The 27951-nt window shown below is 37.9% G+C and overlaps 2 protein-coding genes across 2 annotated transcripts; both read left to right on the forward strand.

Moving 5' to 3' along the window:
- The first annotated feature begins 103 nt into the window (after positions 1 to 103).
- On the forward strand, positions 104 to 27875 carry pals1b (protein associated with LIN7 1, MAGUK p55 family member b). Its single transcript, XM_051875691.1, has 13 exons — positions 104 to 401; positions 2400 to 2608; positions 7715 to 7792; positions 10135 to 10260; positions 10413 to 10574; positions 10785 to 10862; positions 11168 to 11351; positions 12431 to 12499; positions 12694 to 12765; positions 13378 to 13545; positions 14870 to 15072; positions 24537 to 24674; positions 25879 to 27875. The coding sequence occupies exons 1-13, from the start codon at positions 104 to 106 to the stop codon at positions 26053 to 26055; spliced, it is 1962 nt and encodes a 653-aa protein (XP_051731651.1). The 3' UTR covers positions 26056 to 27875.
- On the forward strand, positions 15570 to 22370 carry LOC127502103 (proteoglycan 4-like). The gene is made up of 4 exons (XM_051874658.1): positions 15570 to 15839; positions 18040 to 18633; positions 19272 to 19709; positions 19822 to 22370. Exons 1-4 carry the CDS (start codon positions 15685 to 15687, stop codon positions 22256 to 22258), a joined length of 3624 nt encoding a protein of 1207 aa, XP_051730618.1. The 5' UTR covers positions 15570 to 15684; the 3' UTR covers positions 22259 to 22370.
- Positions 27876 to 27951: the final 76 nt, after the last annotated feature.

A 27951-nucleotide genomic window follows, 5' to 3' on the forward strand; every position in this document is an offset into this window, starting at 1 on the left:
TATATATACACACAGCGTGTTTCAGGGTATCAAGAAATCATGCATCAATGTCTTGTGCTCTGAACTCTTGTAGTTTAGTGTTGACCTTCATTATAAAACAGCCATGTTAACGTTACACATAAACGATGACACGACGGAGGACTCAGGTGACGACGCTGAGATGGACATGGACGGTCCTGCCAAACTCATCGCTCCAGACCAGATGGGAAAATCCCAAGACAGTCCAGAGGAAGTGATGATGATAAAGGAGGAGGAAGAGGCTTTTGAACAGACACAGGACACTGATCTGAACTCATCCTCGTGTCTCGAATTGACACAGTGCAGCACTGAGGGCAACAATCATCTGTTTTTTGATGCAACGGATGTTGCCAAGTCAACCTCAGAAGAGGAAACTACAACAGGTGAGAGACACTAAAGGGTTACACTAAGGCAATTAAATGTTTAACAACCTGCAAAGACATCATGTTTAGGAGTGATTTGGAATAGTCTAAAATAGTTGATACTACAATAATCAGCCGGAAGAAGAAAAGATCAGAAAATATGTGTAGACTTTATCAAAATTCAGTCTGTTCTAAAGTAATATGTACAGATTAAGATTTTTTTAAAGAAATTAATACTTGTATTCAGCAAGGATGCATTAAATTGATCAAAAGTGACAGTAAAGACATTTATAATGTTATAAAAGATTTCTATTTCAAATAAATGCTGTTCTTCTGAACTTTCTATTCATGAAAGAATCCTGGAAAAAAATATCACAGTTTCCACAAAAATATGAAGCATCAGAGCTGTTTTCAACATTGATAATAATCAGAAATGTTTCTTGAGCAGCAAATCATCATATCAGAATGATTTCTGAAGGATCATGTGACACTGAAGACTGGAGTAATGATGCTGAAAATTCAGCTTTGAATCACAGGAATAAATTACATTTTAAAATATATTTAAAAAGAAAATGGTTATTTTAAATTGTAATAATATTTCACAATTTTTACTGTACTTTTGATCAACTAAATGCAGCCTTGGTGAGCAGAAGAGACTTTTCAAACATTAAAAAAATCTCACCGACCCCAAACTTTTGAATGCTAGTGTAGTTCAGCAGGATATCTAGTTCACTTGTGATTAGCAGGTTAACCTCAGGTTTCAGGATTGTCCCTATAAGAAGTGCACTGTGCATCCCTTGGGATAAAAATGTCTGCTAAATGACTGCTTACGTCTTACTCTCTGGATGAAACACGCAGGATTATGTAGACTGCTGACCAATGTGAAAATTTAATTTCACAATGTGGACTTGAAAATGGAATTTCTGCACTGATTTTTGGGCAACCCAATGGTATAGCATGGTATAGTAAATACCTTGGACTTCCAGTAAATACTGTGGTACTGTAAAAAGCCTTGAAGGTGAAGTGTGTAATTTTTGATGTTCACTGCAAAATAAAAATTCATTTGTCTTGTTTTTCAGACATTCCTATAATATTTATAAATCAAGATAAATTTAAGAAAAAATATCTGCCAGTGGGGTCAGAAAACTAATCTTGTTTTCCCTTTGAATTAATTTTATTTTGGCAGATATGTTTTCTTGTTTTAAGCACTGTATTATGGAGCTCCACACATGACTTGCAGACAAAAATATATAGTATTTCATGGTCATGAATTACCAATTCGTTCCCACGACTTACTAATAAGTTAGCACGTTTTACTAATTTGTTCTTAGTGATTATTGTATCACGCACACAAAAAAATACATATATTGTGGCCACGATTTAACTAAAATGAGGGAACGAATTAGGTGGACACAATTTAGTAAAACAAGATCATTGCACACAATGATCTAACTAATCTTGTTTTCAAGATTAGTGCATGATATAGCCTAATAATTCATTCCCTCATTTTGGTTAAATCGTGGCTACAGTATACATATTTTTTTCCCGCATGTCATTTCATGTGCGGGGCTCCGTAATACGTCACTTAATTTTGATGGGTTTTTTTTATATCTTTAAGGATTAGTTCACTTTAAAATGAAAATTACCCCAAGCTTTACACATACACTTTCTTCCTAAGTTGAATTCCTAAGTTCACTGCCATTATTAAGCTTGGATGCATCAGGATATTTATTAAAATAACTCAGATTGTGTTCATCAGAAAGAAGAAAGTCATATACACCTAGGATGGTTTGAGGGTAAGTAAAGCTTGGGGTAATTTTCATTTTAAAGTGAATTAATCCTTTAAGTCATTATAATTTCGATCAGATTCCAGCCACTTCTAAATCATTAATTTAGAAGTGGCTGGAAAAGTCATTGCAGTTCATTAGTTAAAAGGCGTGGGAAACCAAGATCCGTTTTTTTGTTGTAACATCATTAGCAATGACGTTTCCTACCCCATTTTTCTCTGTCTGTTCTCAGAGCTGGATGATTTGCTTGACTCTCTGCAGCGTCTGCAGCTGCATCTGACTGATGCTGAGAGTCAGGAGGACGTTCAGCTGCTGCTGGAGCTGCTGCTGCAGACGGACTTCCAGCAGGCATTCAGCATGCATCGCAGCGTGGCTCTGGGCATGAGACACCTCTGCCCGCCATACCCGCTCACCGCACATGCCCAGCAGATCAGAGACGAGGTACGACTGGTACTTCCTTTAACTGTATTCATCTGCATAACATTGTCCATGTTCAGAGTGGAGTACTAGCCCAGCTAACAGGGAACGTTCTCAGAACTACCAAAATGTTCTGGAAAGGTTATGAACAAATGTTCTTCCAGTAACATTAATAGAACGTTTGTTCAAACAAAGTAATCATCTTTAAAGGAGCGATGTAAGAATGTTCATGTATTAATTGCTTTTTGTATCACCAATGTGTGAACAACTTTTGTGAACGAGACCTTCCCCAACTTCCTAGGTTGTCTATGAAAGCCTGTAGGCTGATTTTTATGTGAAGGACTTGAGCCGGTTTTGCCAGCTTAAATGATCATTTATCACAACTCCAAGGTTCTTGGCTGTCCTGGAAGGAGTTATGGTTGATGAACCAAGTTGAATGGAGAGGTTGTGATGAAGTGTTGGGTTGGCACCAACCACAAGCAGTTCCGTCTTTGCAAGGTTGAGTTGAAGGTGGTGGTCCTTCATCCAGGCAGAAATGTCTGTCAGGCAGGCTGCGATGCAATCAGAAACCGTCAGATTATCTGGTTGGAATGAAAGGTAAAGTTATGTCATCCGCACAGCAGTAATAGGAAAAACCATGTTCCTGAATGACAGATCCTAGTGATGACATGTAGATGGAGAAGAGAAGTGTCAAGTCAAGTCAAGTCACCTTTATTTATATAGCACTTTTTACAATGCAGATTGTGTCAAAGCAGCTTTACAGTGATAACTGGTATATAATTTTGGCTGCACAGCAGCTCTTAAAGAAAATGGTGTCAATGTAGGCAGATCAAAGCACTGTTGAATATCAAATGTCAAGTGTCCCCAACTAAGCAAGCCAAAGGCGACAGCGGCAAGGAACCCAAACTCCAACAGGTGACATCAGGTGGCAAACAGGTGGCAAATAGGTGTTAAAATGGAGAAAAAAACCTTGGAAGAAACCAGGCTGAGTCGGGGGGCCAGTTCTCCTCTGGCAAACAGTGCTTTGTTACGATTCAGGTAGCTATCATAAGCCCGATAGGATCGCAACTTTCAAAGTATTTATTCCAGTTCAATCCAGTTGAGGATCGTATTCGTCACGCCGGTATGGGACGGTCTGTTGAGGAACTGTGCCACTGGCTGTCGTGTCGATGAGGCCTTCACAGTGGATGATCTAGTTGACTCAATCTCTGCTGATACTTCAGGGCTGCGTTGTGGTCGTGTCAAGGCGCAGGTCCTCAATCTCACCTGGATACGGCCCGGATCCGGTTGACTACGGTAAACCTCGGGATAAACAGAAAGACTAATATTAGCGTAGATGCCATTCTTCTTCTGATGTAATGAGAGGTAAGACTTGAACCACTGGACCGCGGTTCCTGAGATGCCCTTTGTCATGAGGGTTGACAGGAGGATCTGATGGTTAACTGTGTCAAAGGCAGCAGACAGATCCAGCAAGATTAGTACTGATGATTTGGAAGCTGCTCATGCCAGTCTCTGAGAGCAGAGCAGTCTCAGTTGAGTGTCCACTCTTGAAACCAGACTGGTTGTTGTCCAGGAGGTTGTTCTGTGTGGGATAAGTAGACAGTTGGTTGAACACAACTCTCTCAAGTGTCTTTGCAATGAATGGAAGAATGGATACCGGTCTGTAGTTTTCTAAAAGTGCTGGATTTAGAGTGGGTTTCTTAAGCAGTGTGGTTATCCTAGCCTGGTTAAATGCTTTAGGAAATGTACCAGTGTGAAGAGAAGTATTAATAATGTGAATGAATGCAGGTACAGTTGAAGAAGAGATGAGATGAGGATGAGTGGGGATAGGATCAAGCGGACAGGTAGTTGGGTGATTGGAAAGAATGAGTTTGGAAACTTCTGCCTCCGAGAGCGAAAGAGGGGAGAACGTGTTTGTTTGCAGTTAAAGGTGCAGTAAGTGGTATTTGAACTACGCTGTTGGACATTGTTGATATTTGAAATCAACCCAAACAAACACACCCTTCTCTTCATTGCTCCACCTCCAAAACTCATTCTCCAATCCTAACCACCCTGCTCTGAGTCGGTTTCAAACCCCAACCCGATCGCTGCTGGCATGCGAGGCGAATGCACTACCGATGATGCTAAGTACCTCATTCTCTAGCCGCCGTCAGTGTGCAGTGGTTTACCTGCACAACTCTCACTATCTGGTCTCTGTTACACAAGCAATGCGAGTGGATGTCTGTTTATCACAGCTGATGCGCAACAAAATGCTTCACGAAAAATAAAGCGCAGTTGATGAACGAAAGACAAGGAAGCACAAAAAATGAACATACAGTACACAAAGTGTTCGTTGTTAGTCGCAAACAGCACAGCAGCTCCAGACAATCAAAACGCAGTGTACTCACATGAGAAGGGATCAAAGCAGTTTTCAGGCCTTCCCTCTTAGCTCTCTCCAGCACTGGAAAGCTTTTCTAATATAAACCGGGTCCTGAAGCGCTTGCCCAGTCATAAACCTTCATTCCAGTGATATTCTTTTGAGCTGTTTTGTATTGTGTCCCATTTCTCGTTCTGCAGTTTTTTTTTTTTTTTTCTTTTCAAATCTCCCTCTTGCTCGTTCTCTCTCCTCGACCGTCATACGCCCCCTGATGCTGATTGGTTAGACGTTTGTTGTTGGACTCGGAGAATTGTTAATTTTATTGTGGTAGTATGTGGTTTAAGCACTGAGACATTTGCAGAGAAGGAAGAGAGGAGTGGCTGATACAAGCTAAGATCTGCAGAATATTTAGATTTGCACCACTTCCTCTCTGCAGCCCTGAGTCTAGAACGATGCTCACGGAGAACATCAGATAGCCAGGGGACAGAGGGTGTAGCACAGGCTGGTCTGGTTGAAAGGGGGCAGAAGTCCTCTAAACAAGATGTTAGAGTGGAGGAAGTGTGGATGAGACCAAAGAGGATAGGCGTGAGGGTGAGCTTAGGTTACGTCGAAAAGTGACCTGTGGGGGAGTTTGTGTTGAGTTAGGAGTCAGGTTAAGGTTAAGAGTGATGAAGAAGTGGTCTGAGGTATGTAGTGGAGTAACCAGTGTATTATCAGTGGAGCAGCAGTGTGTGTAGATGAGGTCCAATTGCTACCTGATTTGTGGATAGCCATAGTAGACTCTCCTTTGAGGTCAAATGAGGCAAGCAGAGTGTGGAAATCAGCAGCCTGAGGTTTGTCTAGATGGATATTGAAGTCTCCAAGTACTACCAGAGGAGAACCATCCTCAGAGAAGAATGAGAGTAACACATCTAACTCCTCCAAGAAGTTACCTAGCTGACCTGGGGGACGATAAACAACTGCAACATGGATTTTAGCAGGGTGGGATAGTAATTGCATGCAATTTAAATGAGCTATTGCCACAGAGAGATGGTAAAGGATTGAACTTCCATTCATTGGACATTAAGCAGGCCACCACCTCTCCCAGTCAGGTGTGGGGTGTGGGAAAAAGTGAAATTAGAGGAGAGGGCCATTGGTGGGGCAGTTTCCTCTGGTTTGATCCAGATCTCAGTCAGAGGCACGAGATGGAGACCTGAATGAGTAGCGATAGATGTAATGAAGTCTGCTTTGTTTACAGCAGATTGGCAATTCCAAAGACCAACAGGAATAGAGGGTGATGTACCAAAGGACATGGGTAAAATACGCAGGTTGTTATGATTGCACTGCCTCCAACACGTGGCACACGATTTACATGTGAATCTGTGAATCTATACTTCTTTGAGGTATTTGAAGTTGTACTTGAGCAAAGGCACCTGAAGTGCTTAATAAGGACATGGTAATTGGTTGATCTGCTCTGTGCCAAAGCATGTAGCTGGATGAAGTCATTGGCCTTTGGGTATGTAATCCGTCATTAGCTTACAGACTGAAGTGTGATGCACTAAGACTTCTTGGAGGCCAGAATGAGATCTAATGGATTATCACAATCACTGCATATGTGTGTGCCGATTAGATTATTAAATGCAATAAGAGAAGTGTTAGCGAGTCCACTTTAAGCTGTTTCATCACTTAGTCATCATGAAATAGTATTCACATGCCTTTTTTATGTAATGTTACACATTTCATAAACAGGATATTCAACAAGTAAAGAGATTGAATGGGACTTTATTTTATTTTTTGGGAATTGATTGGATTTGTGGTTGTAAACATACAAATGGCATGAATGAATTTCTTACAATAGCTGTAGAAACATGTATTTAAAAAACTGAATATGATTAATTATTTTATATTGACTTTAAAATACAAAAAATAGTTGTATATAAACAGTTTTTATGATGATTTGTGCCTCAACAATTATAAAGGTTACCATGTTGTAATCAGATCTGAAATTTAACTGGAATTTTAATAGAAGGAAACTAGAATGATCCTAAACAGATCTTTTAAAAATGAAGGGATGCTGATTTGTGGTAAGATTATTGCAATTAATTAACCCTCTGATGCTGTTTGGCCATTTTTGACCTAAAATGTTTTTTGTTTTGTTTTTTAAGAATTTTTTACTTCATTCGGAGTGGTATGAAACTTGGTAAAGGTTTTGCCAATGCTATGTGAACACAAATAAAAAATCATGGACGTGATTCGAAAGGGTTAAATGGTCCTGAAAAAAATAGTCAAACTTGTACTATTCCTGGTCAAAAGTGAGCGCTTTGAAAACAAAGCAAATTTCATCTAGTGGAAACGTTTAGTACTGCGCCCAAACAAAATCTTACTGAAAGCTCATTTTTTGAGATATTAAACTCAAATTTGGTTTTAATTTTCCAGCAGATTTAGAGTAAAACATGTTTTGCAAAATATATATTTTATATACAATTTTAAAATCTTTTTTATGCATTTTTTAAAATAATAAACTTAAACTTCTAACTTTTTTATTTTCACTTTTAATTTTTTTTTTTTTTTTTTTTTCACTTCAGCAATAATCTGCTAAGTGTCTTCTTTAAAAAGAGGCCAAACGTAAGTCTGCGCTTCAAAGCATTCAATATGTATGACAGTTTAAACTGGACATTTCATTTTCAGGTCTATGCTTAAAACATTTTTTTAATGATCAATAGTCACGCTTGTCTAGAGTCTTAAAAGGTCTATATTAAACTTTACTAACTTCACTTTTAACTCATGGTCTCCAGGTGGAAAGTGTCCTGCAGTGCAGTAAACACACTGAAGCCACAGAACTAACAGGCCTGTTGACTTCACCACATCTACAGGTAAATGATGAGAGAGTGTCACACAACTTATTGGCATCTGTATAATTTTTCTAAATGTTTAATGGACACACAACCTTTGACATCAGCAACAGCTATATGGGAATTTTCTCCTCCCATTTAAAAGCTGATAAATATGCAAGGTGCACTTATTTGTTATTACACTTTACAATAAGGTCCCGTTAGTTAATGTTAGTTAATGTATTAACTAATACATTGATCAAAGATTCAAGACGTGGTCTGTTGTCTAACATATTCAGGCCCAAATCAAACCCTAACAAGGGCATGAAAACAACTTCCCTGTGTGTCTATTTGTACACACCACAGGTTAGATCCAATTAACGGCCTTAGAAATAGATACCTGTCACAGAACAGGGCACAAGATTATTACCCTCCCTGCATTACAGCTCTGCTGAAGATATTCACCCCTTTCCCAGCCCTCCCGCTGCTTTTCGTCACCACACGCACAGCAGGCGTATAAAGCAGTACGGCTCTGTCTTTCTACTGTATGAAAAATTACAGGTAAGAGGTGATGTGATGATTGACAGTGCTGTGGGGAGATTATGGAGGATTGGGTTTATGTTCAGGTTAAGCTGTGCATCGTGTTTGGCAGTCTGGCATTGAGAAACTGATGTTGCCAAGGGTTATTATTGCAGGGTACGGTACGCCTGTCAACTTCACTGAGGTAAAGCGGCAATCCTATGGCAGGGTTTTCGAGTTTTGGGTTAAACAAAATGGGCGGGAACTTGCTTGAGTGCTTCTCAGCTTGAAAGAAGATTGATTGTTTGCTTGTTTGAATGAATTTTTAAGGCAGGATTTGTTTTCAAAGCATACAGTTATTCTACATAACTTGATTTTTATATTTTCTGAAGACAATCAAGGTGCCGAGGTTACCACCATGATGCTAGGGTTTTGAGTGGTTGCTAGGGTGTTGCTATGTTCTGAATGTTTTAATATGTTGCTATGTGGATGCTTTGGTGTTCTGGGTGGTTGTAAGGGTGTTGCTAGGCTGATGCTATAGACTGTTTTCTGTACTTACTAGGGAGTTGATCGATGGTTTCTAGGGTGTTGCTATGCAGTTGCTAAGGTGTTCTGAGTGTTTTAAAATATTGTTATGCGGTTGCTATGGTGTTCTGGGTGGTTGTAAGGGTGTTGCTATGTAGATGCTATAGGGTGTTTTCTTTGCTTACTAGGGAGATGATAGGTGGTTTCTAGGGTGTTGCTATGCAGTTGCTAAGGTGTTCTGAGTGTTTTAAAATGTTGCTATGTGGATGCTAAGGTATTCTGGGTGATTGTAAGGGTGTTGCTAGGCTATTGCTGGGTAGCTTCTATAGGGTGTTTTCTGTGCTTACTACGGAGTTGATAGGTGGTTGCTAGGGTCTTGCTATGCAGTTGTTAAGGTGTTCTGAGTTGTTTACCATGTTGCAATATGATTGCTATGGTTTTCTTGGTGGTTTCAAGCGTGTTGCTAGGCTGTTGCTAAGTAGCTGCTATTTGGATGTTCCCTGTGCTTACTAGGGAGTTGATAGGTGGTTTCTAGGGTGTTGCTATGCAGTTGCTAAAGTGTTCTGAGTGTTTAAAATGTTGCTATGTGAATGCTAAGGTGTTCTGGGTGATTGTAAGGGTGTTGCTAGGTAGCTTCTATTGGGTGTTTTCTGTGCTTACTAGGGAGTTGATATGTGGTTGCTAGGGTGTTGCTATGCCATTACTAAGGTATTCTGAGTGTTTTAATAGGTTGCAATGTGGTTGCTATGGTGTTCTGGGTGGATGTAAGGCTGTTGCTAGGCTGTTACTAGGTAGCTGCTATAGGGTGTTTTCTGTGCTTACTAGGGAGTTGATAGGTTGTTGCTAGGGTGTTGCTATGCCATTGCTAATGTATTCTGAGTGTTTTAAAATGTTGCAATGTAGTTACTATGGTGTTCTGGGTGGTTGTAAGGCTGTTGCTAGGCTGTTGCTAGGTAGCTGCTATAGGGTGTTTTCTGTGCTTACTAGGGAGTTGATAGGTGGTTTCTAGGGTGTTGCTTTGCAGTTGCTAAAGTGTTCTGAGTTGTTTTAAAATGTTGCTATGTGGTTGTTATGATGTTCTGGGTGGTTGAATTTATGTTGCTAGACTGTTTTCTGCGGAGTTGGTAGGTGGTTGCTAAGGTGTTACTATGCAGTTGAAATGCTTAAGTGAGTTTTTTAATATTCAATTGCAGGGGTGTTCAGGGTGGTTGCTACAAGGTTGCTAAGGTATTGCTTTGTGGCTGCTATGGTGTTCTGGATGATTCCTTACTGGCTCAAGTCAAAAGTGTCGATGCCGACATCTCTGTTCACCAGAGTTGATGTTTATGGTTCTTCCTCAGGCCCTGATGGAGGCTCATGACTGCATAGCCGAGCAGGAATTGGATGTTGAAACTATTGAAGATGTGGACCAGGATGAAAAGACCACCAAACTCGTTTCCCTGGAGAAAACTCGTGACATGCCTTTGGTAAAATTCATACATCTTTACCCAGAAATAGATTCAAGTGTTATATTTTTTTATTATTTCTTCAGACTAGTTTTTTATTCTGATTTTAAACTTTATATTTAAATTCTATATTCAAACTTTCAAACTGTTTCTGTCTTTCTGTGTATGTTTAGGGTGTGACGGTTCGTAACGAACATGACTGCGTCATCATCAGCCGGGTGGTGAGTGGAGGAACTGCAGAGAAAAGCAACCTACTCAGTGAAGGAGACGAAATCCTAGAGATCAACGGCGTTCCAGTCCGTGGAAAAAGTGTTAATGATGTTCACAACATACTGGTGAGATCTAGCAGGTCCTAAACTCTTTGAAACGCCTCATACTCTTGGCCTACTTAACCATAATAATTTGTTTACAATTTAAAATTACTGTATTCTGTGTGAATATATAGTAAAATGTAATTTATTCCTGTGATCAAAGCTGAATTTTAACACATGATTCTTCAAAAATCATTCTAATAAGTTTCGCTTCTTTTTTTTCTTTGTCTCTAGTCCAGCATGCATGGGTCCCTCACATTTCTCCTCATCCCAAACTCTCAAAACAAAATAGCTCCTCACAGACCGACTGTGGTACGACTTCATCTTCATCATTTCTTCATCTTCATTCCTTCTTTTGAGTGTCTTAGGGGCCCTCTAGGATTTTTGTCTTTGACCCTTGCGGGCTTCTTGCTATAATGCATTCTGGCATTGCCTTATGCATTAAGTATATTTGTGATGTAAAAATGTAAGATCATTTATGAAGCTATATAACTTTGCTATCACTATTTTGAGTAGACATAGTGCTCTGTATGCAGCTCATTAGCTATTGGAACAGAACTAATTTTCTTCATCTAAATGTGTCATTCACCTCTCCTCCTTATTCTCTTTCTTTACAGATGCATGTAAAAGCAAACTTCAGCTATGACCCATCTGAGGACCCATATGTGCCGTGCAGAGAGCTTGGCCTGTCCTTCCAAAAGGGAGACATCCTCCACGTCACTAGCCAGGACGACCCCAATTGGTGGCAGGCGTACAGGGAAGGTCACGAGGACCAGAAGCCCCTCGCTGGCCTCATTCCTGGTTAGAACAATTAGTATATTGCCTGCTGAGTTATGGGATAGATATAACAAAGACATGCATGTAATTCCATTGAAAACAAAAATTATGTTTTGCTTTTGCCAAATAAGGCAGCATATCAAATATTCATCATGTATTTGCAATGATTTAGCTTTTTTTTAACGTTTAAACTCTTATTCAGTGATTATTTTATTATTATTTATGTACTATTATATTATTTATTAATATTTGAAGTTGCCAGCCAGTGCCAGCATTTTCAATTTTCATGGCCCCCAGAATATTTTGTACAATATCTGAACATTCAATATATCAAAAGAAAGAACAAAACCTTTTAAACAACAACAAAATTATTCTAGCCTCATGCATTCTTTTTTTATCAACACTTGAATGTGGGTAAGTTTCATAAAAAAAAGCAACATTTTGAACAAAAAAGCTGAGAAAATTGCGTTTTTTGTCAAAGACTTCATCCAGAACGTATTCAGAACGATTTATGTGCTGATTATATTGATTTATATGCTGTTTAATGTCTGAAGACATGTGCGTAAGCAATTCTTCTGTCGCTTGTTCCTGCTTCTTCTTCGCCTGTGTTTTGATCTGGAGATTCTGTACTCTTTCAGAACATGCGTAATAGCGCCCCCTACTGTATAACAATGAAAACATGGATTGCAAGAAAATTCCTTCAATGGCGGGGAAAGAGTTAAACTTATTTCAGTTAGTTGTCAAGGCAAAATTTTTATTTCAGCTTTATTTCAATATTACTGAATGACTGAAAACTATTTTTAATATTTTTAGTTAACAATAACAACACTGAATGATTCAATGATCTCTTTAAATTGAAATCACAGAATTCTTTTTGTGCGATTTTTTTCATGTATCAAAATGTTACATTATGTTAAGACATTCTGAATGTACTTGAATTTACCAGTTTAAACCATATCAGTTCATGCTTGTTTAGAGTTATTTTGTTAACACTGATGGTTTTATGTCTTTTATAGAATATAATATATAGTCTTTCTCTAACAAATAACTAGTATATGTGGTGCAGTATGTCTAAAACAAGAGGCATGTTGTGTTCTCTCAAGGGAAGAGCTTCCAACAGCACAGAGAAGCCATGAAGAAAACCATCACAGACAGGAATCAAGAGTATAAAGGTAAGCTGGACAGTGTCTGTCTGGAATTCACTCACTTGCTGCCAGAAATCCCTGCTAAAACTAATATAGAGACATAAACATGCATGCTTCTTTGAGTTTTCATCCTCCTTTAAATACTTCGAAGTTGCCGTCAGTCTTTGTGTGGAAAGTTCATAACACTTCTGTGTCAATGATAATAGTTCTTCTTTCCTCAGGGAAACTTTGGTGTGCTAAGAAAAGCAAAAAGCAACGAAAGAAACTATTGTATAACCCTAATAAGAATATTGGTGAGTGTGATCTTCTAAATTCTTAGTTAAGAAATCAGAATTTATCCTTGATTGAACTGATTGTTCCTGGCTATTTACAGCTTGGGTGCAAGTATAGGGGTTTTTTTTCCACCCATTTTACTTGGGGCAAACTGTAAATTTGATTAATCTGATGGGAATGAGGAGTGAATGGTTAAAGGCTGAGGATACAAGAGTCGTTGGCTAATTGACAGCCGTTCACGGAGGGAGGTTTCTTCTTTTGTGATTTCTTGCATGCCTCTCCACACTAAAGATGGGCAAAATGAAATAACAATGAAAGCAGTTCTCATGCCTTGGTTGAAATTTGCATTAAAAAACAAGACATACTGACAGATTTACCTTTACCTTTTGGTATCCAGCAAAGGTTGATTATGACACATTTGCCATTGAGATGACTGGGAAAAAGTGTCCCAATCAACCTGAATTCACCCCTATCTCATGTTGTGGACATTCATTGTTTAGGAATTTCTCTGAGAAATGTCAGATTTTAGTCCTGTAACGTGATCTTTAGCTGATTTCAACAGCCCTAGTCTAGACTAATGACATCTATATTTTGCAAAAACTCATCAGTAAGGAACATTTGTCATTGTTCAGAGCTTTACAGTGAAGATATACTGACCTATGAGGAGGTGGCACTGTACCGTCAGCCGCCCAACCACAAGCGTCCCGTCGCCCTGATTGGTCCACCAAACAGCGGACATGATGAATTGAGACAGAGACTGCTTTCCTTAGAGCCTGACCGGTTCGCCGGTGCTGTTCCACGTAAGACTGTGCTTTTCAACTTTGGCGTAAAGTTCATTAACATTAAATATAACCACAATGGCTCATTTCCAAAACTACATAAGCAGCATCTATGGGCCATTCTACAGAATTGATTCAAAGTCAGAGTTGGAAACTTTTCAGTAGTGACAGTAATGTGTTGGTAGCGACCACATCACATTACAGAATTTTAACTCACATACTAAAACACTAATGATTTGCATAATAAAACATACTAAAATTCTAATGATTTGCATAACTGTACTAAAATTTTGTTTATTTCCCCCAAATAAACGATTGTTTGTCACTACCGAAACAGTCACGACCAACACATGTGGTGAAGTTTCGGTAATGACAATTTAAGATACGTTTGAGTCTAGCTCAAAAATGTTAATCAGCACATGGTTAGCTAGCATAGTTCTGAACAGTTGTACACACATAAAAAACAAATTTTATGGAATAACACCCAAAAAAGTTTGCTTAATTGCAGAAAAAAAATGTGTTTGGTAGTGACGTTCCTTAAAGTTACACACAGATTTTCAGACTTTTGAACACATTTAACTCAAAATGATGGTACCTATCTACTATGAAAGAGAGGCTATGAGAGGGAAGGACACAGGAATATTTCCTGATCAAAAATGTAGAAGTGTGTTAAAATCAGTCTCTGCCAATGGACTAAAACATACACTGTTTCGGTAGTGACATGAAAATGCGGGACACATTTTTTATATAAAGTTTCATGATTTAAAAATAAATTATATAATTTAAATATTTTTTAAAACTTCACTTTTTAAAAAGATATTTTTAAAAACAACAATGGAAAAAATTATTTCGATATCATTTTCACAAGTTGAAATTTAGGGGTTAGGGTCACCTCCCAATTGAAAGTACCCAATAAATAATGATTTTATATATATTAAGCTTACTGATATCTTAAATATTATTGTGGGATTCAATAGATAATAGATGGATCTTAGTAAACATCTCAAATTTGAATACTTAAATTCTTTTTAAATGTGTTTTTGTGGGACAGCAGTTTGCACCAATTCTGTAGAATGACCCCTATACCAAAATTAAATGTCATTAGGGACTGATTTGGAAGGTTTACATACACTTGCAATCATAATTAAGATTTTTTTAATGTTTTCAAAGAAGTCTCTTCAGCTCACCAAGGCTGCATTTATTTGATGTAAAATACAGTAAAAACAGTAATATTGTAAAATATTATTACAATTTAAAAGAACTAATAATTATTTATACACTGTCTACTGTTTTGTTTATACATATCTGTTGTACTTATATGTGATTTTGAACACGTTTTGAACAGACACCACACGAAACCCCCGCACGCATGAGCTCAACGGAAGAGAGTACAACTTTGTATCACGACAGAGCTTTGAATCTGAACTGGCTGCAGGGAAATTCATCGAGTCGGGCGAGTTTGAACAGAACCTGTACGGCACAAATACAGATTCAGTCAGACAGGTTGTCAACTCAGGAAAAATATGCCTGCTGTGTCTGCAGCCCAGGGTAAGACTGAGTAAGGACTCATAATGGCTATTACCAAGTATAAGATGCATGGAATTGGTTAAAATATATATAATATATATATATAAAAAGCTGTGAAAATGTGAACTACACATCATCAAATAGCTAACTTTTATTTCATCAATTTCATTTATATGCACCATTAACAATACATATTAATAAAGAGCAATATTTACCTGAATATTTTTTTTTTTATTGTAAACAATATGACAACCACCAAGACAAGGCAAATAAAAGGGCAAGAAGCAACAGTCAAGACAGCATAATTACACTACACAAGACTGCACTAAAATAATAAATACTTTACATGGAAAATATAAAGATTTTGTGTTGGTTTTTAAAATACTTTTTCCTCAAAATAATAGGGTCTGCTTTTTTCACGTCGCGTAACTGATGATCTCAGCCTTTCGTGGGCACGTCAATCAAGATTGTGTTCCAATCAGACACTGCAATAATCGCTACGTACTGGTGGGGGGCGGGGCGAATGCAGAAACCTCACTGTTGCTCTGAGTCTGCGCGCATGTTCTGCAGCGTCTGATCCCGGTGTGAGGAGGCTGCGTTCAGATTTCTCCGCCTTTTTTTCCCCTGCTCGAAATGGCATCGCCGGAGGATGTCGGAGCGAGAAGGCAAACGTTTTATGAAATCGAGTGTGTAATAGAAGATTGCGATTCTGAAGTTGGATACAAGCCTCTGTCAGACAGCGATGAGCTCGACGATTCGGCGGAGGAGGAGGAACCGCGGGAAGAAGAGTAAGTAATACGTCACGTGTAGTGTTTTTACCTGTTGTAGGATAGAAAAATGTTTTGTTTACTACAAAATGCAGTTTTGAAGTTCTTGAAGCTGGATAGAAAAAAAGAACAGTGCTTGAAAGACACCAAAGTATAAAATCATAGTGTAAAGAATAGTGTTAAAGACCCCATAAAATTAATTAATACACTAATATATATATATATATATATATAATGAACCTTAAGTTCTATATTTATTTATACATAAATTTATTGCTATATTATAACTGTTTTTCTCATCTAGGAAATGGGCTAAAATCTAAATGAAGTCATCTTGCCTTCAGGGGCGTATCCATATTTTTGTCCAATCAAATTCTCTCTAGAATAAGAATGCCCAGTCCTCTAAATATTGAAAATCATTGTTCATGGCTGACACAAAATAAAGGCTTGCCCATCGATGTGTCCTGCCCCAAATTCTTGTTCCAATAGGAAATATGTCAATATAAAAACCGCAGCTGTTGTTGTGGAGAAATGTCTTCTCTATCTTGCAAATGAAGTTTCAGAGTTTCAGAAGTCAAAATCAGACTTTATTGAGCAAATCAACAAAGCCGAGATGCCAGCTGCTGCATCTGAGATTGTCTCTGGCCAGGGCGCAATTCTTATACATTTCTCTTATCTGTTATTTCGCAATATTTAAGTGATTTCACTCTCTGGTAAGATTCACCCTTCATCAAGTCCTTTTATTCTGGGCTCTCTCTCTAATTGTGGAAACATGCCAATTGATGGTCATCCTTAAATCAAAGACAAGATACAACATTTTCCAAGGACACTAAGCTCTCTCCCTCCTTTTGATAATGATCTTATTCTGTTCACAGCCACCTGTTGTTTACTAGAAAAATCCCTGACTAAGCTAAATATGCTTAGTGATACATTTGACCCTCGCAGCCACGTAGGCCAACACTTTTGGCTTTAACGGTATTCAAACTAATTCTACAATTGTTTTCTATAGGATAAGTAAAATATTTCATCACTTCCAAGTGATTTCCAGATTCTTATAGACAAAGATATGACTGATTATTTGTCACTGGTATAAAAAGCGCAATAATCGTGTGCCCAAGAAGGTTTATAATACATGGAGCAAGCAGTCAGTTTCTCCACTAATTATAGCCTTTAAAAGGGGTCTGACACTGGTAAAACATTGTTGCTATGCAACAAAAATAGCAATCTGCTATGGGAGCTGTGCATGCATATACTCTTTGCACAAAATGCATGACTTGTTTTGAATGGTAGCCAATGGGGAAAGATGCACTTTGCAGACAGATGGTATAGTTACAGCATTGTTTACCAGCCAAACTTTGGCCCTTTTGTGTACGGCGGCTTGTAAGCGATTCATAAGATGATCCTAATTTTACAGCATTTTTTTGTACTAGACTTCTCCAAATATTGTCATGCCAAACATGTTGCACATAATCAGCAGATTGAGCAGCATTCCTTTGTTTTATAGAGTCTTGATTGATTGAAAATGATTGACAGCCAGAAAAGAGAACATTTCTGATTGGTTAAAAAAGGGTGTGATGCTTCCCAGACCCTACGACTTTCACAAAGTTTTGGGGGCAAAAATCTAATTGTAATTTTTGTGCTAAAAATTGTGATTTTAAAAAGTTTTAAAAAGGCAGCATAATTTGGACAGAAATGTTGTAATTTATGACTAAAAAAGTAATAATAGTAATAATAATTAGTAGTAGTAGTACTATTAAATAAAAATTTCTAACAAAAGAAATGTTACTATTGTAATATTTTAGTGTAAAATTAAAAAAAAAAAAGATTTAATAATAATGATTTTATTTCACAGTACATCTGTAAAATTACAGTACTAATACTCATTTTCCAATGTTAAACCTCCAAGCTTTTATTATGGTGGAAAACCGAAGGGAACCCTTAACAATTGCTGCCAGCACCTTTAAAATCCTTAAACTTATAAAGGTTTGCAAAAGAATCAAAGTTTGAATAGTATCTGTATGTTAAGCAGTTGGCAATGTGAAAAGTTGTTTGCAAGCACTAGTTTTTTTCTTCTATGTTTTGTTTTCATTGTTCCCCTGGTTTTTACGTATTTTTTGCTGCCTAAAGTGCAATAAAGCACAATAAACCTCTTTATATAATTATTCTGATTAATTTGTAATCACTAAGTACATGCATATTAAGTCTATTTATTATGTTACAGTATTGATTCTTCTGAAGAATGGGAGCCTCTCATGCGTTCAAAACTAAAGAGGCACGCATCCTCCTCGCCTTCATCGTCCTTACCACGGCGAAGAGGACGACCGCCTAAAACTGCTTTGAACCCCTCCTCAATGGCACCAGTGATGGGCAGCATGCCTAAAACCACCCCAGCTATCTCTTTACCTCGACGGAGAGGCAGACCTCCTAAAGACAAATCTAAAGTCAAACTCTTTCCTAAACCCTCCCTGTATCCCACAATAGTCCCTAAACCCCCACCTTTTGCCACACTGATCCCTAATTCTGCATGCGGCATTAAATTCGGCCCTAATTCTACACCCACGTTTACTCTTGGATCTAATTTCACTCCTATAACCCTTTCCAGTCCCACATCCTCCATTAAGCTGGACCCTAATTCTACACCCATACTCATCCCGAATCCCACATCCACTTTTAAACTCACCCCAAACTCCACTTCCACTTTGAATTCGGCACCAATAGCCACACTCATCTGTACACCCACATCCACAGGGCTGCTGTTAGACGCTGACACCAATGAGATCAAAACGCTGAAGGAAGAGAAACCATGGGAAGACAAGTGAGTAAAAAAAAAATTTTTTTGAAAGAAATAATACTTTTATTCAGCAAGGATGCATTAACTTGACAATAAAGACAATTATTATGTTACAGAAGATTTATATTTCAAATAAATGCTGTTATTTTGAACTTTCTATATTAAAGGAATCCTGAAAATAAATGTATTACAGTTTCCAAGCTGAAAATTCAGCTTTGCTATTGCAGGAATTAATTGCATTTTAAAATATTATAACGATGAAAAATTTGATCAAATAAATGCCTAAGAGAACATGTGAGACTTCTTTCAAAACATTAAAAATCTTTCCAATCCCAAACTTTTGATTAGGGCTGTCACTAATGATTATTTTGGTAATCAGTAGATTATTTTGACGATTAATCGAGTAGTTGGATTTTTTTGTGATAATTAAAGTTTACCTAAGCAAACAATAGTTCATGAATTCTCATTAGTGGAATGCACCACTTCCAGTATTTTGCCGGTTACTTGACACAGGTAAATTGCAATCGAGGATTTTTTAAAAATCTAGTAATTGTGACTTCCCTACTTGCGATTATGTAAGTCCAAGTATTCGTATATATTGTTATTGTGCTGTAAATTGTGATGCGTGAGTGTACATGATGTGTATTTGGTTTGTGTTGCAGTGTGGATGCTTCTGAAGAATGGCCAGTTTCACAGGAAGAAAGCCTAGAGTGTTCAGAATCACTGAATGCAAAGAGGCAGCGACTCTCATCCACATTCCCTCCAGCCGCCATGCCACAACAGACAGTCGAACACACCTCAAAAACTACCCCTAGTCCTCTGCCTGAACTTGCACCTATAGCCACTTTTGATCATGCACCCATCTCTCAAACCACCACTATATTCAGCTTTCAACCCATTCCCACAACCATCGATGAACCATTGACCTCTATCCCCGTCGCTGAAACCACACCCATCCCAAAACACGAACCCACCTGTGATGCCAACCCTAATACTGCACCTATCCAGCTTCGGGTCGACAGCGACATCAACAGCGACCTTGATGGCGACAGCGATGAGATGAGTGATTCAGGAAGGGAAGAGGAGCTGTGGGAAGAAGAGTGAGTAAGGAAGTCTTGCATTTATTGTAGTTTTCTATGACTTTTTGATTACTGGTATTACATACCAGTGTGTGAGTACATGCACATGTAATGTATTTGTATTGTGTTACAGTGTTGATTCTGGTGAAGATTGGAACCTTTTACTGGAAAGTCCAGAGCAATCAAAATCACCTGCGTCGGCTCAATCACCACGGAGAAGCATCCCACCTACACCTACCTCACCACGAGGCAAACTCTCTATATCCACCTCTGAACCTTCTCCTGAAGCCACACCCACCAGTGAAGCCACCATTCAACCTGCTCTGGAAGCCACACCCACAACTGAAACCACTATTCAACCTGCTCCTGAAGCCACACCCACCACTGAAGCCACCGTTCAAATTGCTCCTGAAGCCACACCCACCCCTGAAGCCACCATTCAACCTGTCCCTGAAGCCACTCCCACCACCGAAGCCACCATTCAGCCTGCCTCTGAAGCCAGTCCTCCAACCACCCATAATTCCACTCTTGAAGCCACACCCATCCCTAGTCCAGCACCCACCTTACCGCGACGGAGAGGCCGGCCTCGTAAGCATGCTTTAAAACCCACCCTCACACTTGAACCTGCTCCTACAGCCATCCCTAATCCGACACCGGCTGCTGATTCTACTCCCATAGCCATCTCAGATCCCACCTTAACATTAAGTCTGGTGCCCGCGTTCTCCACCAACTCTGAACCCAATCCAGAACCTGCATCTACCTCTAAAGCTATCCCTCAACCGACTTCTACTGTAGAGAAATCAAAGCCTGCCGCAACTTCTTATTCACTGAGACAAGCCAGAGGCAGGTCGTCTTCTGCCTTGGATTCCCCCTGGACGAAAGTAGTAAATGACAGTAAGCCAGACAAGTGGCTTGACATCAACAATGAGGATGAGGAACCGGTACTTCCGAATTTCTCCCCCAAGCGTCCTCCAGGTCCCCAGCTCATGACAGACTCAACATATACACCCTTACAGTTGTTCCAATTGTTTTTCACCAGCTCTACCATCAAGACAATCGTCAGAAACACTAATAGCAATGCCGAAAAGCGGGCAAAATCTGGAATGAAGTTTCTCTGGGTACCTCTAACCGTAGCCGAGTTCTACTCGTATGTGGCGATAGTTGTCTACATGGGTCTAGTGAAAGCGAAGTCTATTGCGGACTACTGGGCACGAAAGCGAATGTACAACTTCCCCTACCCGCAATCTGTCATGTCCCGAGCAAGGTTTCAGGCCATCTCCTGGAATCTTCACCTTTGTGATCTTCAGAAAGATGAGGAGAACAACAAAAAGAAAGGCACCCCTGGTTATGACAGACTGCTCAAAATCAAACCTCTGTATACAGACGTTCTTTTAGCGTGTAAGACACACTTTCACCCAAACAGAGAGATTTCGGTAGACGAGAGAATGGTCGCTACCAAAGCTAGGATTGGACTGAAGCCATATATGAATGACAAACCAACTAAATGGGGTTACAGACTCTTCGTTCTTGCCGATTCGTCGTGCGGGTACACCTGGAATTTCTTTGTTTATGAAGGAAAGACTTCTACGTCGTCGGGTAAAGGCGTCGGGTACGATTCTGTAATCAGACTACTGGATCACAAAGTCCTCGGCAATGGTTATAGGTTATACACAGACAATTTCTACACCAGCCCAACTCTTTTCTTGGATTTGTTGCAGAACAGCATCCTCGCTTGTGGTGCTTTGCGTCAAACCTCCAGTTTACCGGAGACCAATGACCTGAGTGGAAGATCTGAAAGAGGATCCATCCGCTGGTGTCGACAAGGTCCTCTTCTGTTTGTCAAATGGATGGATGCGAGAGAAGTCCTCATGTGTTCCACAATTCACAAGGCGTTCACGGGGGATACAGTCACCAGGAACGCCAAGGGTGCCGATGGTGTGTGGAGAACACGTCAAATCCCTGTTCCATCTGCTGTGAAGGACTACAGCAAATATATGGGAGGTGTTGATCTCTCGGATTCCCTTATAGAGTATTATAATGTCCTCCAGAAGACCACAAAATGGTACAAGATCTTCTTCTTCCATTTTCTCGACATCGCAGTGGTCAACAGTTTCATCCTTCACCAACATTTGGCGAAAGCTCAGAACAAGATCCCTCTCACCCATAAATTGTTCAGGGAAACGCTTGTGTCCGAGTTGGCACGTGCTGGCAGAGGCAAGAATCCTTCCGCACCTGCTGCCAAAGATCCCTCGACATCCGCGTCTAAAGAGTCTGCCACCACAAGCAAGTCGCCACATGTGCCTTCCACCCCTGTTAAATCGAACATGTACTTACCGTCTGACGCAGAGTCATCTCCCCCACCCTCGCCCGCCCAGACGGAGCAGTGCTATCCAGAGTATTTCGGTTCAGATGCTACACATGGGAGGAGAGTTTGTGTCATGTGCAAACTACAAGGAAATAAAGTCAAGACTCCCATATACTGCTCCCACTGCAAGGTGGCATTGTGCTTCGTTTCGTCACGTAACTGCTTTAAGAAATGGCACATAGATGGACATCCAGGAGATTTGTAGATATGTTGCATGTTTAGTGTTTTTTGGGGCCTTTAATGACCATATTTTCATTTTGTATGAACTTGTACATTACTTGTTATAGGTATGACTCTATTAAATACAACTAAAACAATATTGTCTCTTGTTTGCTTTTTTTGTGTTGTTATCAGGTGCTTTCTTAGTAAAATGGCTGACAGTACATGGGTGCTGCTAAAATCCAATATTCATTTTCAAAAGAATTGTTTACTTGTATTTTAAGGCGAAGTGTCTTTTTTTGTTAAAATACTTTCTCTTATCCCAGTTCAAGGTGTTCAACTTTACATTTTTTGATTCCCTTGAAAAGTCTAATACTGTGGTGCTGTTGAATAATAGATAAGTTTATTTAAAGGATTAGTTCACTTCAGAATTAAAATTTCCTGATAATTTACTCATCTCCATGTCATCCAAGATGTTTATGTCGCGCCGCGACACGTCTTTAAAATTCGAATGCATTGTTTTCTATTGTTTTCCGAGTCGTAGCTGGGTGCCGCGGACAGGCGCCGAATGTCGCCGACGGTGTGCGTACACTCATAGAAAACATGCGTTCGAATTTTAAAGACGTGTCGCGGCGCTGAGCTTCGCGTCCAGTGTGCGAGCCCCTTTATTCCTCGTCTGGGATCGTGTAGAGCTCTTTGAAGCTGCACTGAAACTGACATTTGGACCTTCAACCCGTTGAACCCCAGTGAAGTCCACTATATGGAGAAAAATCCTGGAATGTTTTCCTCAAAAACCTTCATTTCTTTTCGACTGAAGAAAGAAAGACATAAACATCTTGGATGACATGGGGGTGAGTAAATTATCAGGAAATTTTAATTCTGAAGTGCACTAATGCTTTATACATCTCGACAAGCCCAGTACAACAATGTTGTCTCATTGACACCAGGAAACCAGTTTGAAAACCAGTGTTGTTTTAGTATCATTGAGATACTATTATAATTTTTATTTTTATATTTTCCATTTTTAAATTTAATTGTAGTTGAAGTTTTAGTAATTTAGTTGTTTGCATTTTATTTATATATATATATATATATATATATATTGTCACATATATATATATATATATATATATATATATATATATATATATATATATATATATATATATATATACTAGTTTGTATATATACATGACACAAACTCTCCTCCCGTGTGTAGCATCTGAACCGAATATATATATATATATATATATAGTCTATACAGTTTTAATTTTTATTTTAGTTTCAGCTTTAGTTATTTTAGTTTTTTTTTTATATTTTATTTCTGTTAATGTTTATTTTATTTTAAGTAATTAGTAATTATTTTAATTTTGGTTAACTATAATAAAGTTGAAAATGATCAGAATTTTTGCAATTCTGTTTGGTGACATTAGTTGCACAAAAAATACACACTTTAGTTTTAAGAAGTATTCTAGCATTGTTTTTTATGTGATTCATTCAAGATTCATTATCATCATGACCAGCGCTTCTTTTGTACTTTTCCTGAATTGACAGAATTCATGTATTATGACTCGCAGGTTTTTAAAGGTCATTGGTATTTGTTGATTTAATTAAAAATTTGTGCGCTCATTACAAACTTTAAAAAACAATTGCAGTTTGGTCTGATTTAGTTATCAGTAAAATAATGTTTTGGGGATACTTCAGGAAAACCTGCCAGGTAGGTATTGTCACAACCTAGATTTATAAGTCTGTATATAATTGATGATGACTCTGAGTTAAAATAACCTGCTGCAAAAAAAAAAAAAAATCTTTAATGGTGCTATGAAAGAAGCTTTCTAGAAAATATACAGTATATCTTATGCAGACACATTTTACACTTAAATAAAGCAAGTTGCTCAACAGGCCATACTATTTCGCCAAACCTGCTGGCCTTTTTTTTCTAACCATATAAAATATACTGTCATTCATTTATGTGAAATACTTAAGTTTAATCAATGCATTAAAACATCTAAATCAAGAATTAATATTAAGACATATCAGATATTACAAATAAGAAACAGTGGGATTCATTACATCAAAAAATACAAATAGTAATGCATGTGTTTAATTGCCATGAAAATAATCTTAATGGTGACCTGGACATTCATTCATAGGATTTTGGAATTTGTTACAGATTTATTTTGGTTTGAAAAACAAATCCATCTCATCCTATTGGACAGTGAATGTTACCATATATTCATCACGTTTAATCTGCATTTAGCTTGTTTTGTGCTTGTTTCTTTCTCTGTTTTACATTTCACTTGTTTGTGTTTTATATTTCTCAGTCCCTGCGAGTGCTATGTTCCTCAGATCTTAAACCGTACATCATCTTCATCAGGCCTTCTCTTCCTCCTCCTCCTCCTCTTCCTCCTCCTCAGGAGCGATTCTCCACCCTGCTGGCCAGAGGAGTGAAGAAACACACGGTCTTCATGTTAAACATTTTCTTTCAGATCATTTACACTAGCAGTCAAACATTTGGACACTCAATCTCAATCTCTCCATCATTGTTTCACTCTTAAAACTAAAGGTTCCAAAAGGGTTTTTGCAGTGATGCCATAGAAGAACCTTCTTTGGTTTCTCAAAGAACCTTTCAGTGATCAGTTCCATTTTAATAATCTAAAGAACCTTTTTCCACTTTAAAGAACCTTTTGTTGAATAGAAAGTTTCAAAGAATGTTAAAGGTTCTTCATGGAACCTTCAATGCCAGTAAAGAACCTTTATTTTTTAAGTGTAAGACATTTAAAATAATAGTGGTAAAAAAAAGGTAATTATGTAGTGACCAAAATATGTTACACTAACAGAAACATTCTGGGATGCTTTTTAAATAAAAATGAACAGGTTCACATGTATGCTGAACACTTATCTGATCCAAATCATCCATTTAAAAATATTTTCTAAAAAAAAAATGCATGTAGGAACAGTTATTTTTTGTCTGGAATAATTATTTTGAGCATTTAAGCAGGAGCATTTAGATGAAAATGCAGTAAAAAAAAATTTTATTATTTCAATGAAATGAATCTACTATATTTTAGTTTAATGTTTTTTATTTAATATTTTGTATTTTTAGATGATTTTATGGTACAAAATTATATCTATGGAATAGTTATGATCCATTTATTACACTTTTTGAACACAGACCTAACCCTAACAGTCATAAATCTTGGACTTTGGAGCACAGACTTAAGTTTTAAAAAAAAGACACTTAGCAGAAAAAAAAAAGTTTTAAAAAGTAAACTTAAAAAAAGTTTCTAGAAGTTTAAGTTTAGTATGAAAAATGCACAAAAATACTTTTAAATTTCATATGAAATACATATTTTTCAAAATATGATTTACTCTAAAACTGTGAGAAAAGCCATAAATCTAAACAAGTTGTATTTTTTTTAACTACTAATGATAACAAAGATTAACGCTGTAACAAACGTATTGCTCATTGTTAGTTAATGCTTTAACTAATGTTAACTAAAGGGACCTTAACTAAAGTGTTACCAAATGTGTCCAAACCTTTGACTGCTACTGTTGCACGTATGTGTGTATAATGGTAAAATCATATTTTGTTTCTCATTGATCGATTTTGACAAAGCAATACTTAAGTTTTTATTTTATTCCCTCTCGTGTGGCCTGACGCAGCCTGAGGATGCAAGAGACACTTTGGAGAAAGCACGTGAGATGGAGCACAGCTACGGTCACTTGTTTGATGCCATCATCACAAACGACGAGCAGGAGAAAACCGTCTCTGAGCTGCTGCGAATCATTGACAAACTGGACCTCGAGCCGCAGTGGGTCCCTTCTGCCTGGGTCAGCTAAAAAACACTTCCATTGAGAAATAATGATGCATTTTCAGTGTTCAATGAACCTAATTTGTGATATAACTAAACGCCACTCTCTGAATAAACCATACTGAGGTCACGAGTCAACATGGCATACATATAGTAAACTAGACATCATGCACAGTCTGCTAGTATTTCGAACATGACCGAGATGCTGCAATATGGACTTTTCCTTAAGTTTTCTCGCAATATTGTGACCTGTAATATTTCCATCCCATTAAAAAAAAGCATAGAAATTCTAGAAATTATTTTCTAAACGTAGATACATATCAAAGTATTTCTTCATCCATAGAGGATCATATTTGTGAGCAGTTTCTTAGAGCTTTACGTGTTTTCATGTTCTTATATCAGTAAAGTGACGTATTAATGACATTGTTGAATGTGTAATTTGACAATACCTAAGCCAAAACTAATGTTAAAATTGTTTTTAATTAAAAAAGTTGAATAAAAAATGTTAATGTAGTGTGATGGTATATACAGTCAAACCAAAGACACTAGATATCATTTTTAATATATTTTTACTAGTGGGTGCAGGACACTATAGTTCATTTATGCAAGTGAGGATAGCAAAATGTGACATATACCCAAAATTTCTTCATACAGTGGACTACCAGTAAAATTGATAAAAAAAAATAAAAAAAAATGGGACCAAAATGTATTCAGACACTTTGACCTGGCCATGTTTAGCTTGTGTTCTCTGACATAATTAAGATAAAAAAATTTCTGACAGTTTAACTCTGAGATCTTGTCATATTTTATTGCCATTTTTTTAAACTATAGTGAATAAACTGTAATAATGAATGAAATATTCAAGGTGTCTGAATATATTTTGGTTTGACTGTATATATGTGGCCCTGGACCACAAAACCAGTCATAGGGGTCCGTTTGTTTAATTTGAGATTTATACATCATCTGAAATCTGAATAAATAAACTTTCCATTGATGTATGGTTTGTTAGGATAGGACAATATTTGGCCGAGATACAACTATTTGAATATCTGGAATCTGAGGGTGTAAAAAATCAAAATATTGAGAAAATCGCCTTTAAAGTTGTCCAAATGAAGTCCTTAGCGATGCATATCCACTCACAAAAATACATTTTGATACATTTACGGTAGGAAATTTGCAGAATATCTTCATGGAACATGATCTTTACTTAATATCCTAATGATTTTTTGGCATAAAAGAAAAATCAATAATTTTCACCCATACAACGTATTGTTGGCTACAAATATATCTGTTCGACTTATGACTGGTTTTGTGGTCCAAGGTCACATATATTGTTGGATATAATGTAACATTTGCCTTCGGCTGTGAATCAAGTTTGAATTTTTGTCCTTGTAAAAAGTTTGGGCATCTCAGCTTTAGTCAACATGCATTCGCAACCCAATTCAATTCTACACTCACCATCGACTAACTGCTCATTAACGCAAATAGCTAATCAACCAATCACATGGCAGTAACTCAATGCATTTAGGCATGTACACATGATCAAGATGATGTGCTGAAGTTCAAACTGAGCATCTGAATGAGGACGTTAAGTGACTTTGAACGTGGCATGGTTGGTGTCAGAGTCTGAATATTTCAGAAACTGCTGATCTACTGGGGTTTTCACACACAACCATCTCTAGGAATGGTCCAAAAAAGAGAAAATATCCAGTGGGTGTCAGTTCTGTGGGTGAAAATGCCTTGTTGAGGTCAGAGAAGAATGATCAAACTGGTTCAGCTGATATTGAAGAATTAAAGCAGTGCTAAAGGCAACCCGGTATTAGCAAGTGAACCTAATAAAGTAGCCTAATACTGTGAAATATTGCAGAGGCATGAAAGTCTAGGAAATCTCATCACCTCAACAGTGTACATCATACAAAATAAT

This window comes from Ctenopharyngodon idella, chromosome 20 (assembly GCF_019924925.1).
Source record: "Ctenopharyngodon idella isolate HZGC_01 chromosome 20, HZGC01, whole genome shotgun sequence".
NCBI classification, from domain to species: domain Eukaryota; kingdom Metazoa; phylum Chordata; class Actinopteri; order Cypriniformes; family Xenocyprididae; genus Ctenopharyngodon; species Ctenopharyngodon idella.